At 46.1% G+C, this 13,511-nt stretch overlaps 1 protein-coding gene across 6 annotated transcripts in view; it reads right to left on the minus strand.

Annotated features, from left to right (window-relative positions):
• The window catches only part of NCKAP5 (NCK associated protein 5), a 973,576-nt gene that overhangs the window by 100,506 nt on the left and 859,559 nt on the right, over positions 1–13,511 (minus strand). For all 6 annotated transcript variants that reach the window (XR_013447087.1, XM_078070693.1, XM_078070694.1 and 3 more), the window contains 3 exons: positions 10,455–10,643; positions 2,070–5,845; positions 1,170–1,347 (listed from right to left, as the gene is read on the minus strand). Coding sequence is in view for 5 of the 6 variants with exons in the window: in XM_078070693.1 (XP_077926819.1) it covers positions 1,170–1,347; positions 2,070–5,845; positions 10,455–10,643 (4,143 nt within the window). In the remaining variant the exon portion in view is untranslated. The remainder of the gene's footprint in view (positions 1–1,169; positions 1,348–2,069; positions 5,846–10,454; positions 10,644–13,511) is intronic.

Raw genomic sequence — 13,511 nt, forward strand, 5'->3', positions numbered from 1 at the left:
ATAATGCAGGGGACATCTACGTTTTCAAAGAAGGGAGGATACCACGGAAGCCCAGAAGAGAAAAGGGGGGAAAAGAAAAAAAAAAAAAAACAACCTTCTGCAACGAACATAGTTCCCATAGGATTTCCGAGAGTTTGATATAAAAGACGTTATAGCTCTTCAGGGTCCAGAGCTCTTTGAAGGAAAAATGTGCATTTGTTGTCAAGTTGAAGTATGTCTATGAAATTCTAAGGAACCCTAAACATCAATAAGTTATTAAACTAATAATTAATAACTAATAATGCCAATCACGATTACTCCTAAAATGGCCTCTAAACCACTCCAGAAAAAAAATGTATAATTACCAGGTTTTCCCTAAGAAAATAGTAGCAGGTACCATACTTTACAATCTCTTTGACTGCAGTACAAAAATATATGGATACAGTAATTCTGTAAAAAGAATATTTTTGTTTATGCAAGTGCTTCAGAACTTACATAAAGAAACAATGAACATCACCAAATCAATTATGCAAGAACAGAAAGAATGTAAGGAGACTCAGTGCAAATTAAGGTAATTTTAAAACAAAACTATTATCTGAAACTAGCATGTCCTAGGGAAATAGAAAAATGCCCTTTTTGCCCATTTTTTAAAGGAAATTACCCCCTGAGTTCTGGTTCTCACAATTAAGAGACTGAATAATAGGGAGTCAAGTTCCAAAACAGATTTCTTGGTGAGAGGAATTGGTACATAGATAGAACTTCCAGAAAAAATGAACAGTGCTTAAACCAAATCATCGAAATGGCCAATATTCTCTCCAATTGTTTAGTACTTTTAGTTTCCATAATCACGTCCATTCCTTTTTGTGTCACTGGGAATGAAGGAAGATATGATCCAAACAAATCCCCTGCACAAGAGTATAATTTGAAGATGACACCTGACACCACAGTGTCATTTGCCGGTACTCTGTCTGGTTCCACCGTCCTTCTGAAAGGGGGCTAACACAGCAGCCTTACTGGAGGGAGCGGCCCATTTGCAATCTCGCCGCCACCTCTCTGCGAGAAGCTGTCATCAGCTTTCTCTCCTTTTTCTGGAACTACCCCCCCCCCCCCTTGCTCATTTATTTCCAGCAGCAAAGGCAGAAAGAACCCAAGCAGGTTCATTTCAGAACCGGGATGGGTGGAGCACTTACCAGGGAGCCTTTCGGTATTTCCACATCAGCTTTGGTTTTGATGTTTTTCTTGTGGTTTCCTTGAGTGCTCGCAGAGCTACCAGTGAGACAGGAGCCCTGGGAGCTGCCCTTTAACACACTCCTGCAGGAAACATCATTTGATCCACTTTCTGTCTGTTGAGCTGCTTTCTTATCAACTCTGCAGGTAGAAAGTGATTCCTCCGATAAATTACATTGCTCTTCTTCAATCACTACTTTTCCCAATCCTTTCATGTAAGTAAGCTCTTTGTATCTCTGTCTTTAAACCTTTGAGCCATAAATGTTCGTCAGTGGCCTTGATCACATCTTCATCTGACATTCCAGTAGTGTGTCAGTTTAGATTTGACAATAATTTATTTTTATTTTATTTTTATTTTTAACTGCTTGTGAGGTGGGGGGAGGAGGGAACAAATTAAAAGCCACCGAGGAGTGATTGCTAAATACATGTCTGGCTTCAGATCAGCAGGAAATGTAATTACCTCTGCAAAGTTTCTAAGTATACGTTTGCTTGGTACAATCAATGAGGTTGGCATACCTTAAAATGTATGTATAATTTTCTTCCATTTCATGCCATGTGGGTACATTCACAGTTCCAGTGTAGGCTGAATTTCTATCAACCTTGATAAAACTTACCATTCTTTCATTTCAAAGACCATTGGTTTGGTTAACAAAGTAACATGGACTAAATTATCATTTTATTGCTAACTTTTATTTCATTGTTTAAATTCTGGCTAATGTAGAAAAGACTGCTACTCTGCATTTATGCTTGTATGAAAACATGCTTGACTGGGGTTTAATGTGCAGGAAGTCAACAGCTCTCCCTGCTTTGGGGGGGGATCCTTGACATTGCCCCCCCTCCCCCCGTCTTCCCTAACACATTACCTGTTCAAAAGTTCCGTCATAAACGTATCTTTTGTGGAACACGTAACAGGGCTGGGTCTATTTCTTGGTTCAAACTTCATTTGGTCATAAATGTCTTGCGGTGTTTTCAGATCATTTTTGCTTTGTAAACTACGGTCTGGACTCTCCACCAACTTGGTGTTCTGGGTAAGTTCATTTTCTATTTTACACTGCAGCTCAGGCTTCTTTTTCTCTTTTTTCTTCTCTGATTTTTGTTGTTTGTTTCCAAACCCCAAACCTTTTGCATCTTTTTTTTCCACTTTGGTTTTGGAGACATCCATTTTCCTGCCACTGAGAGCTGGAAGTCTACTCCTCCGAAAACCAAACCAGCTGGCAAAAGAAGGCCCGGGCTTTGGCTTTGCTTCCACAGAGGGGGACTTTGTTTGCACTTGGCCCTTTTCCACATTTTCCTGAATGCACAACATGACCTTTTCTTCAATTGTGGGTGAGAGGGGGGTTTCGGGGCTCACAGCGCCAGTCCTGGCTGTAGAAGTATCTGGACACCTTCCAGAAGTTTCTAGCTTGGAGGTCACGCTTGTTTCAAAATTAGTTGGACGCTGCGTCCTCCCCGGATTCTGCAGGGCTCGTGGGCAGTCTGTTGGGGTGGGCGGGCATCTGTAGGGATTGCTGCTTGGCTCCTCGGGGAGAGCCTCACTGGGACACCCTCCCTGGGCGTAGCCCTGCTCATCTTCCGTTCCACATGGGGTGGGGGGCTCTTCAGATTTTGGAGGGACCCTCAAAGGCAACTTGCTTGGGCTCCCATGCTGGCTGCTAGAGCTGCCTGCACTCCCTAGGGAGTCTTGCCTGGAGGAGGGATGCCCCAGAGGCCTCCCCGCACCGGGGAGACCGTCAGACATGGGGGCAGAAGGGGTCTTGTTGGGCGAGCCTTCGGTGGAGGAACTCTGCCGGGTGAGGGAATTGCCTCTCTCAGCAGTGTTGGTGATAATCTGAGTTCGAACTCTGCCGGGCCCTTCCATGGGGGGTGTAGGGGGCTTGTCTCCTGAGTGAGTGCTGAAACTCTGGCTGCGGGCTTTGGCTCCATTCATGCCTAGGGCTGGTTTTAGGTGTGGCTTATTGGAGGAAAGGGATCTTTTCACAGACTTGTTTTCTACCCCATCTTTTCCATCAGCCCCAGGGATGCTGTTTTCCAATGACTCTGGCATTGCTGTTTCCAGGGGAAGCCCTTCAGCCAGACTGTCTTGTGCCTGAAAACCCAGTGGAGTCACATTTCTTTCACCTGCTGTGGTCTCCAGGCTCACTGGATTCCCGGCGCCCTCGGGCTTAGACTTGCTCACAGCCACAGAACTTTTAGACGCTTCATTCAGACTGTCTTTTTCATGTTTCCCTGGCACCGTGGAGCTTTTCCTGAGCAACTGGGGAGACTTCATGAGAACCTTGAGCCCAACTGGGAGGCGAGTTCTCAGGCCTTTCTCATGAGCGTTCTGACAACCATGTGGGGTGTTATGGCTTTTGGAGGATGGTGATGATGAGTGACTGCTAACCTGAGGTGATGGAGACTCATTCACCCCTAAGAAGGAAGGCTTAGGTGATGTGGGGACACAGTCGTTCAGTTGTCCTTTTCTTCCCGGAGACATACTTTTGGAGGACAGGATTTCCAGTGGGTCATGGGCTGAAGGACAATTCTTGGGAGTCCGCAACCCAGTGTCTGTCTGTGTGGTCCCAAGCGTTTGGTGAGGTGGGGTTTTGGGGACACCTCTCTTTGGAGAGACCTTTGGGGGCCCTGGGGTCATCACAGCAAAGGAGCTGGAGGGGCTATGCGTCGAACATCTGGTTTGAATCCCTGTTTCTGTGGAGGGCGGAGGGTGAGTGAAGACAGGCTTTCTGAAGGCCACAGAAGCTTTCTTCCCTGGCACTTCTGCCATGATCTGATTAGAAGAAATAATAGGAACAGAGGATCCTTTCAGAGGGGGTGGTTTGTATACGGTCCTTGCTGCTTCACTGGGGACCCTGGTTTCTGGCTTGGCAGATGAGGGTGGTGGCAAATAGTCATAACTGGGCCTGATGAGAAGGGAGCCTGACCTGTCTGGAGGGGGTGGGGGGGACAGGGACTTCCTCCCTGCCTCTGGCCCAGAGTCACAGTGTTTGTCCCTCGTCGGGGATTCTCCATTGTCACTAGGCTCAATGAGGGACTTTGGCAGCAACTGTGACGCTGGGATCTGACTCTTGGAGCACGGGACCCAATCCTTTCTGCTGGACATTTTGGAGCCATGAGGCAGTTGGCTGGGGTATTTTGGAATGTGTGAATCTGGCCGTAAATCAAAAAGGGGTGCCAGGCCCTCAGTCTTCTTAAACCGTGAGAGTTTCCCAGGAGCTAAGGCTGGTGATTTTTCAAGAGACACTGGGCCAGAGGAGGGGACTCTCGCGGAGGCTTCGGGCTCCCTTATTTTTGATTTCTGAGGTGAAGCCTTGCCCCTGGCAGGGATTTTTGTCAGACTCTGCTTTTGATAGATACCCATGGACACTGAAGACCTGGAATTACTCTTGCATGACAAATTGAGTGTTGGTTTGGCCGGTCTTCGTCGCTGAGTACTTTGCGTTACTGTCCTGGGGCTGAAAGAGCCACTGGGTGCCACAGCAGCATTATCTACGTCACCTTTTGGAACGTTTTTCTCAGTTTCCTCTTCAGGTCTCTTTAGGAAAGTGTAGTCTCTCGCAGCAGCTCCTGGCTGTAAATGAACAATTCCCTGAGGTAAAAGTTCAGTGTGTTCTGCCTCGGGCCCAGCAGGGGCCTGGTTGATGGAGATCTCATTTCTGGTAACAGTGACAATGCCCGTCTGGTGAGAGCTGAATTCAATGGGCTCACCATGGTCCGCATCAAATATAACAGTAATGCATTCTTCTGAAGAAGTCCTCTTTACAACCCTTTGCTGCTTAATGAAGCTGAACGTCTTTGGCCGACTCTCTAAGGGGATGGGCACTTGTTTTTCCTCCTCATCAGGAGACCCAATTTGAGATTTTCCAAATCCCAGGAGGATGTCCAGATTCTCCATGGACTTGTCAGTGTCAGCAGTCAGTGACAAGTCTGAAGGGCTTTTCTCGTCACTGCTACCTATGTGCAACTCGTCGAGGGCTTCATTGTCATCGGTGTCTGAAAGCTGGAGACTGAGAGCCACACGGCCAGAACCACGGCCGCGTGGCTCCCTCTCTCTCCGTACCTGAGGCACCTGCATACTTGGGCACAGCTTCCTCTCCAAGGGGCATTTGCTGGCACAACTGGTCAGCTTTTCAGGCCTTTCCCTGGGGTAAACTGAGGATGTGCCTTCTGAAAAGTGTTTTCTATTCAGCTCCCAGCCGAATAGGCTGTCAGAAACACTGTGGGTTAATTTACGACTGTGCACCCTGCAGGCCTGGCTTGGAACTGCCTGGAGCAAGGCTAAGGAGGAAGAGTCCTCATCGGCATCATCGTGGGAATCTGTGTCATAAACAAATGTCTCGTGGGGCACCTTGCAGGGGCTCCTCGGGTCAGCCACTTTGCAGGGGGGATAGTCCTTGAGGCTGCTACTCTTAATTCCTGGTGAATATATCCCTTCATTGGAGTTCATGCAATCTTTATAACCCCATTTGGTTATCACTGACGGGGGTTCAAGTAGCACTTTTCGTTTCTGTAGCTTCCTCAGTCCTTCCAAAATGTGACTTTCCTTGATACGAGTTGGAGGTAGTTCATCTGTAGGACTAGCAAAGCCACTCGGGAGCGAAGAGTCAATGCTTAGCCTTTTATCCCAGTTTTGTGATGATTTCTAGGAAAGAAAAGTAGGTATCAGAAATCACTGAACCACATGGATCACAACTGTAAAAAGGAAAAGTCTGTCATTAGACTTGATTCTAGTGGTTAAATATTCATCTATAAATGCATATTTTAATGAATTAATGCAAATTAATCATTAACTATGCAGCAAATCTTTGCTTTGCCAGCTTCTGAGCTAAGGAGCCCATGATATAATGAAGTAGTAGATAAGCACCCTGCCCTCGAGGAGCATGCAAGCCAGCAGGGGAGAGGAGACTGGGCACAAATAACCAGAAGTCAAGGGAGCAAAGGACAAATACAAATGTAGTAGGAACTCCAGAAATTCAGAGGAGAGAGATCAAACCTCTGCTAGGAAAAACCATGAAAGGCATACGAGGAGGTTTTTGTTTTGTTTCGTTTTGTTTTGTTTTTAAACCTGCCTAGCCCTTGAATGAAGGATGAGTTTGCCTTAGTTGAAAAATGGGGGAAATGATTTCTGGGTAGAAGAAGTGGGATGTCAAAGATCTGAATTGTGGAGATAGGTTCAAGGTACACTTAGGAAATAACCGGAAGACTATATGGCCTCACTGTATAGTGTTTACAAGAGGTAGAGAGGGCAAATGGAAAAGCAAGTTGGTCCCCAACTCTATGGTCCCTTCCACTCTAAGATTTGATAGTTCTGTGACTTCATTTGACAGAAAGGGAACATCTGTGAAACACATACATACATATCTAGCCGTGGGACCATGGCTGTTAGAACCCTATAGTAATGATTCACCTACCAAGAAAGGTCCATTTCCTGTCCCTCCTACCATCTCAAATACTAGGGCTAGTTTTGACGAAGAAACAACACAGAACAAGCATCATATCCTGCACAGACCTTCCTATTTTTCACAGTAGTGCTAACAAGAAGTGGAAGGGCAGAAGGAGAGAGCCAACATTTCCCGAGCTTCTGCTGTGTAGCAGCCACTTGAACAGGGCTTTGATTTAAAATTCAGAACACCACCACGAGGGAGACATTATCAACCCTATTTTACTAGGGAGGAAACTGAGAGGCAGCATGGTTAGTCTGTTGGAGATCACACAGTTAAGGACGAGCTGGAACAACGGTTTCCGCTCTGGTTTCCCGGGCTCTTCCTATGACTCAGTTCCAGAGTGGTGGTGCGGTGATTCGCACCCGGGCAGGCTGGCTCTAGCACCTGCACGCCTATTGGCGATGCCATGTTACCGGAGCCAAGCTGGACCTCTGTTCTCTCCTCTGTATTAGTCAAGGTCATAATAGAGACTGTAGGGTCTCCTCACGCCCCTTTCTTGAATGGAACCTGCAGAGTTTAATCATAAACCAAGACTCAGGGAAATCAGTGGGATTTGGGCACCGACCTCAGTCTTTTTTTTTTTTTTTTTTTTAAGGCTATATGATTAACGGTGAAGAACTTCGGTGAGTGAATCTGGTGGTTTCAGATGTGTGCTCTGTGCCCATCTTGGCTAAGAGCGCAACTCCCATTGGCATCTCCACACTAGCTGCTCCCGCCCCATAACTGAACACAGACCGTGTGCTTGTATGCAGAGGCTGAGAAAGTGTCAGAAATTTACATTGGAACCTTGGCCTTTTAGTAAGCGGTGAACATTTGCTTCCATTTAAGACATTTCCATTAAAATTACTCTTGCTATCAACAACAACATATGGTGTTTATTTGTTTTTTTATCTGTTATATGTTTATTGTTTTTAAGTCAAATTATATATTTTCTTCAGAAAATTCTCCAGGGTCAGAAGTTGCTGCGGATGGATGCTATTTGGTGATGCTACCCCTTTCCTCTCCTCTTCCTCTACGCCATTAAAAATTTCTTTGGAAGTCAGGAGAAATCCCATTAGTGAGTTTGGGTATTAGAGACTGACATAGGCAGGCTGCTGCTGCTTGGATTTCAAAGAATTTCCATGATCCTGAGAGTCACATTCACAATAAGAGAAGCCAGCAAAAGTACCCTGCAAGAGCTTGAAAAAGGCAGATTTGTTCAACCCATGGAAGATGTGCTCAGCCCACCTCCCCCTGCTTCTTCATAGCCTTCCCCCCTGCGGTCTGATTCATCCCAGGGCCAGTGGCTGTAAACCTCCCAGGGCCCCGGGCTCTCATCCTGTGAGATTAGTCACATTCCTCAATCAGTTTTCCACAGGATGTTATGGTATTTAATAACTTGAGAAAAGTTTGGGACAGTCTGGAAAATTGAAAAAAATAAAAATAAAAAAAGCATGCATCCCCTGTAGGAGAGATGGGAGCAGGACTGACATTCCCACAGACAGCTTCATGCTTTGCTTGGAAAACAGCTGTTCTTGGGAGCAGTGGAATTGGCTGAAGGGTGCACCTGATAAAGCAGGGGCCTGGGTTTGATGCCCACAGTCCTTTCTTATTTCTTGACTGGACAACAGTTCTGCACATTTTTTCTTAAAGGACATTCTTGGTCTTAATATAACAATCCATCCCAAGCTTGGCTGATTCAACAAAGCCACTAGAGCAGAATGGTAAAGAGTGAAAGTTCTGGAACCAACTAGCCAGCTCTGCCACTTACTAGCTATGAGAACTTTGGCTAGCTACTTAATTTCTCAGCACCTCCATTTTCTCATCTGTATAATAGGGAAATAGGAGAGCCTATTTAACTAGGCTCTTATGAGCACTGAATGAGCTAATACTTGTGAAATACTATACCAAGGCTGCATCCCACATGGTAAGTACTTGTGACTTAGACCCAGATTTCTCCATGTAGGGCAGCCTAATGCATCTCATGCAGGCTTCCTTTCTGTTTCCATACAGAACAATATTAAAAAAAATACTTGTGAATTATAAAAGAGCCATTGGTCATATATTTATTATTCTGTAAGTTAATACTGTAGTCCCATTCAAATTCATATTCTATGAGTTTATTATTTAAGTGAATACTAAATGAGTACATGGCACATGGTAAGCACTGTAGAAGTTCCTGAAATAATATAAATTTAAATGTCTCAATGGGGGTGGGTCCAGTTTGCTGGGTCCTTGAGAACTGGGACTCTTCCCTGTGACATCTCCAGATCATGGCCACCTGAATGTGTACAAAGTGCAGAAGAACTTAATTTCTCTGTTTTCAGGGAAGAGGTTTCCCTACAAGATCAAAGATTGTTCAAATTGGAAGAATTTCAGAAAAAAAAGTCAAGGCAAGACAAAGAAAGACAAGATTAAGGCTCTGAGTAGGAGAGGGAGGAAGAAGGTGAGTGAAGAGAGCAGAGCAAGGGCCATGGAGCCCGTGACAACAACAAAGACAGGGAACATCCCTGACCGGGCTTCCCAGTGTGTTAAGAGCCAGGCCCCAGCAGACATTACTCAGAACTCTGAACATCTGCTCAGAAGGAACGACTCTGATAATATACACACTTCATATTAGGAGGCTGAGTCCAAGGGAATAAGCTTGAAATTCAAGCTCGAAATCTTTTTCCAAGTTCTTATTCAGAATATGACAAAGCTACTCCCTCACTACTATTTTCTGGCAGTTACGGACTCTTCCTGGTTTCTATGCTTCCAAATCATAAATGGAGTTTACACAAATGATAGAAACATGACCTCCAAGCCTTCTGATTCAGGGTTTCCATGCTTGTGTACTCTTTGCTTCTCTTCAACATCGGGAAGCTGCAAAGACAGCTATTCCAAACACTCGGCTTACCCCAGTGTGCAAAGGTGTTCGTTCAGAGCCTGAAAGAATCTTCAGTCGTGTGGGCCCCCTTTGCAGATGGGAGCCATGGAGCAGCAAGAGTTGGTAAATAACCCAGTACAAGGACTCCTGGCATCTGAGCATCTGAGCAGGGGCATGCCTACCTCCACGGAAGCCACAGTCCCTGTTGCCCACCATGGTATTTTCTCTCTCTGCCATACCACCCTCCAATTTATAGTCAATTAGTGTTTTATGAGGCTATAAAATTGAGTAAAGGAGGTCAATATAATACACGCTATGCTTGAGTAGTAAATTCCGACAAAGCTAATGATACTTTCAAAATTTTAGTCATTTATTCTGAGATGATGCACCACCTCCCTATTGTCTGGTGTGGGGGGGTAATATTCTCTTTGAGTTCTCAAGGGATGCTCAGGCTGGGATGGCTTGGCAAGTGGCCTTGCTCACTCTCATTTGCAGTGGACATTTACAAGTCTCTCTGAGCGTCACAGTGATAGTGTCCATAAAACTAATTGGAAATGTCTGAGTTGGTCTGGAGCGTGGTCAGTTCCCTTAGGCCAGGGCTCTGGGTTCCAACTTGATATAAATCTATGAGCTTGGTGGGCTCCAGCAAAGCACAGAAGGAAAATTCTTCCTCCTCCAAACTCCCTCCCATGCCATTCAAGTCATTTGGGTCAAATCATCCCTCGACTCCTCACTTGCTGTGTGACTTCTGGCAAGTGATTTAACCTTTCTGAACCAGCTTCCTCTCCCATATCATGGAGAAAATGAGATCCCCGTGTCTAGTTTTGTGAGGAGTAAATGAACAGGTACTAAGCAAAGGGTCATTCCCTTCTTAGCTCTCCCACCCACCTTCCACCTTCCTACCGGAAGAGGATTCTTCTCTGGCTCACTCTGATGATAAAGTGCCTTGAAAGGAGCCTTACCCTTTTCCTGAGGTTCTTTCCATCATGCCACGTGTAGGAGGAACCACTGGAGTACTCGCTGCAGGTGCTTGAAAGGGACAGCTCACTGCTGCTGCAGCTGTTTCGAGGACAGAGATGACCAGGGATGACAACCCCCAAACCAGGGCATTTCAAAGCCCAGACTCCTGATTTTGCATTCGGCTGGCATTCCTAAAAAAAGCAGGAGAGCTCTGAGCAAGGGCTTTGCTTCGGGGACAGTGGATACCAAGTCAACATCATACTGAGGTAGAAAGTGATGAGAAGGTAGCCCAGTGATGAGAAGCCCAGCTTTTGGGTCAGACACACTAGGGGCTCCAATCTCGGCTCTGCCTCTTACTAACACACTAGGAGGGATTATTTAATCCCTTAGAGCTACATTTTTAAAAAAGTGAATAATGATAACACTGCCTACGTTATGGGGTTACTGCAAAGACCAAATGGGGTTCCAGATTAGAAGCGTATTGCAAAGTACCTGGCCTAAGCAGGTGCTTGATTATGATGAGCTGCCATCACCCTTAGGCAGAATTACCACAATGGAGTTTCCTACTTTATCCAGGCATACTGGTCAAAGAATCAGATCAATATCAAGACACGACTAATAGTCCAGAAGAATGAAGACAGGGTAGCATCTTTGGTTGTGGGGTTCAAGAGCATGAGCACTAGACTGGGAGTCTAGCGACCTGGATGTCACATTGCCAGTGGTATGAGATATTGAGCAAAGAAATCATTTAACTTCCATGGACCTCAAGGTCTTCCTTTGTAGGGGAGGGAGTTCTACCAGATTACTCCCAGGGTCCCCTATGGCTCTGACAGCCTCATTCCAAGTCAGGAATCAAAGGCCCAGGAAGCCATGGAAACAAGTGGAACACTAGGGCAGAATCATGAGGTTCTGCTGTAAAGGTTATAGAACTTTTCATATCAGCTGGTTGTCCAAATGATAAAAACTGTCACATTGACTAGATTTGGATTCCATGCAAAAGACCCAGGAGGTTAGAATTCTAGAGGGTCTGTAGAGGCACAGGCGACAGAACTGTAAACATCCAGCACATCCTGATAGCCACCTTCTCAGCCCCTAATGTAACAGATGAAGCTCCAAGAGCTGGACAAGCTAAATTAATTCAGCATCCTGATCACGAGAACAAAGTCTCTCCTTACAGTCTCATTCCACCCCCCTATCTATATAAAGCTTGTCTCGGAAAGTCTTTGATGGGGAACCATCTGTCTTTGTGTCATTCGCAGAATGGCAAAGCCTCTTAGTTATGCAATTTATTGACACTTTACAGGCGCCTTTAGTACCTGAGTACTTATCACTGTTCTCCAAAAGCAATTCCAGCTGACGGTTCCAGCTGACGGTGACCAAACACCCACTTGAGGAAGGCAAGGCGTGCTGTCCGGGGAGTATTCGAGGTACATGCTAACCCCCCATGTAAGTACAGAGGGTAGGTTTAATTTCAGCTCTAATCAATATCCATAATGCTTCACAAGGTTAGATGTTCAGTATCAGGCATCTGCCTGCTCTCAATATCTCATTTTTGCTGCAAAACCATCGCTTTAAGTGATCTAAAAATGCCAAGAAATTTTACTACTCTATTCTCGACCCCCTAGAAATCTGGCTCTGAAGCTCACAGAAAGAAGAAACTTGTCTTAAAATGGAGCATTCAGCAATATCTGTTGATTTATGACCTTGTTTACTGCTGCACGTGGCTTGGTTAAGGCGAGTTTGTATTTGTGTCGCAACCGATGCCTACAGGCAGCCGTGCCGTTGTGCGGGAGGGCCCGACACTGACGCATCAGCCACTGCACACATCTGGAACAAGCTTCCAGAAGTCACACATCATGCTCTACTTCTACTTGCGTGCTTTCCACGTTCGCCATCCCCAAACCTCTTGCCTATTTCATCGTTTGATGAAGCGGCGTGGTGGTTTTCTTTAGGACTGCCTCTGCTCTGACGGGTAGGTCTGTCTCCAGAGAGAGACTGTGTCTGTGTCCTGCGCGAGGCCATCCAGATCTAAACTTTTCTAGAAAATACGCCGTCTTCACGCTCTGCACAGCTTCTGGTTACAGCTTGGGCTCCACCTTTTCCCGAAGTACTGAAGCTTATGTGATTTCCCTCTCTCTTCCCCACCTGTTCCTTCCCACCACACCTCTCAACATGGTATCTGTTTTTACAACTCAACTCAATTCGCAGGCCTCTTTCTACACACAAGCATCGGATTCTCCCAGTTGTTGCCCCTGTGTGTACCTCCGGGATGATGCTGGATTCAGAGAACAGGAAATTTGACCTCAGAGCTAGCAAAGGAAGGAACTGCTGCTGCTTCTGCCTTGACCATGAACTTGAGATGCTCAGATGGGATGGAGGATACTTCGGGGAGGTGGGGAAGGCCCATCAGTGCGGTGTAGAGGCAGGTGGGGTTGGAGGTGGCAAGCAGAGAAGTGCAGGCTTCTCGGACTTCAGTGCGCACATGTATCATCTGCGATCTTGCTAAATGCAGATACTGATTCAGGCATTCTGAGGTAGAATTAGGAGATGTAGTATTTTGGGGACACTTCCAGATACTTTGATGCTGCTGGTCTAGGACTTTGAGTAGAAAGCCCTGAGGGGAAGCTATGAGACGGGTCTACCTCCTATGTGGGTTACTTGGTAGCGAGTTGTGTCACCTCACAGGCTGACCTGGACTGTGTGGAGCAGGATGAAGGGAATGGTCAAAGCCTACCCATGGGCCAGTGCACTGGGGAGAGGGTGTGTGTGTATGTGCGCACGGGCACATGTGGTGGGGCAATTACTGAGTAATTCCTTACAAAGAAGAGGGCTAGGGGCGCCTGGGTGGCTCAGTAGGTTAAGCATCTGCCTTCTGATCAGGTCATGATCTCAGGGTCTTGGATTGAGCCCCACCTCTGCCTCTGGCTCCCAGCTCAGCAGAGAGTCTGCCTCTCCTTCTCCCTCAGCCAACCCCCTGCTTGTGTGCATGTACTCTCACTCTCTCTCAATTGAATAAATAAAATCTTAAAAAAAAAAAAAAAAAAAAAGAGGGCCAGTCC

Source organism: Halichoerus grypus, chromosome 4 (genome assembly GCF_964656455.1).
Source record: "Halichoerus grypus chromosome 4, mHalGry1.hap1.1, whole genome shotgun sequence".
NCBI classification, from domain to species: Eukaryota; Metazoa; Chordata; class Mammalia; order Carnivora; family Phocidae; genus Halichoerus; species Halichoerus grypus.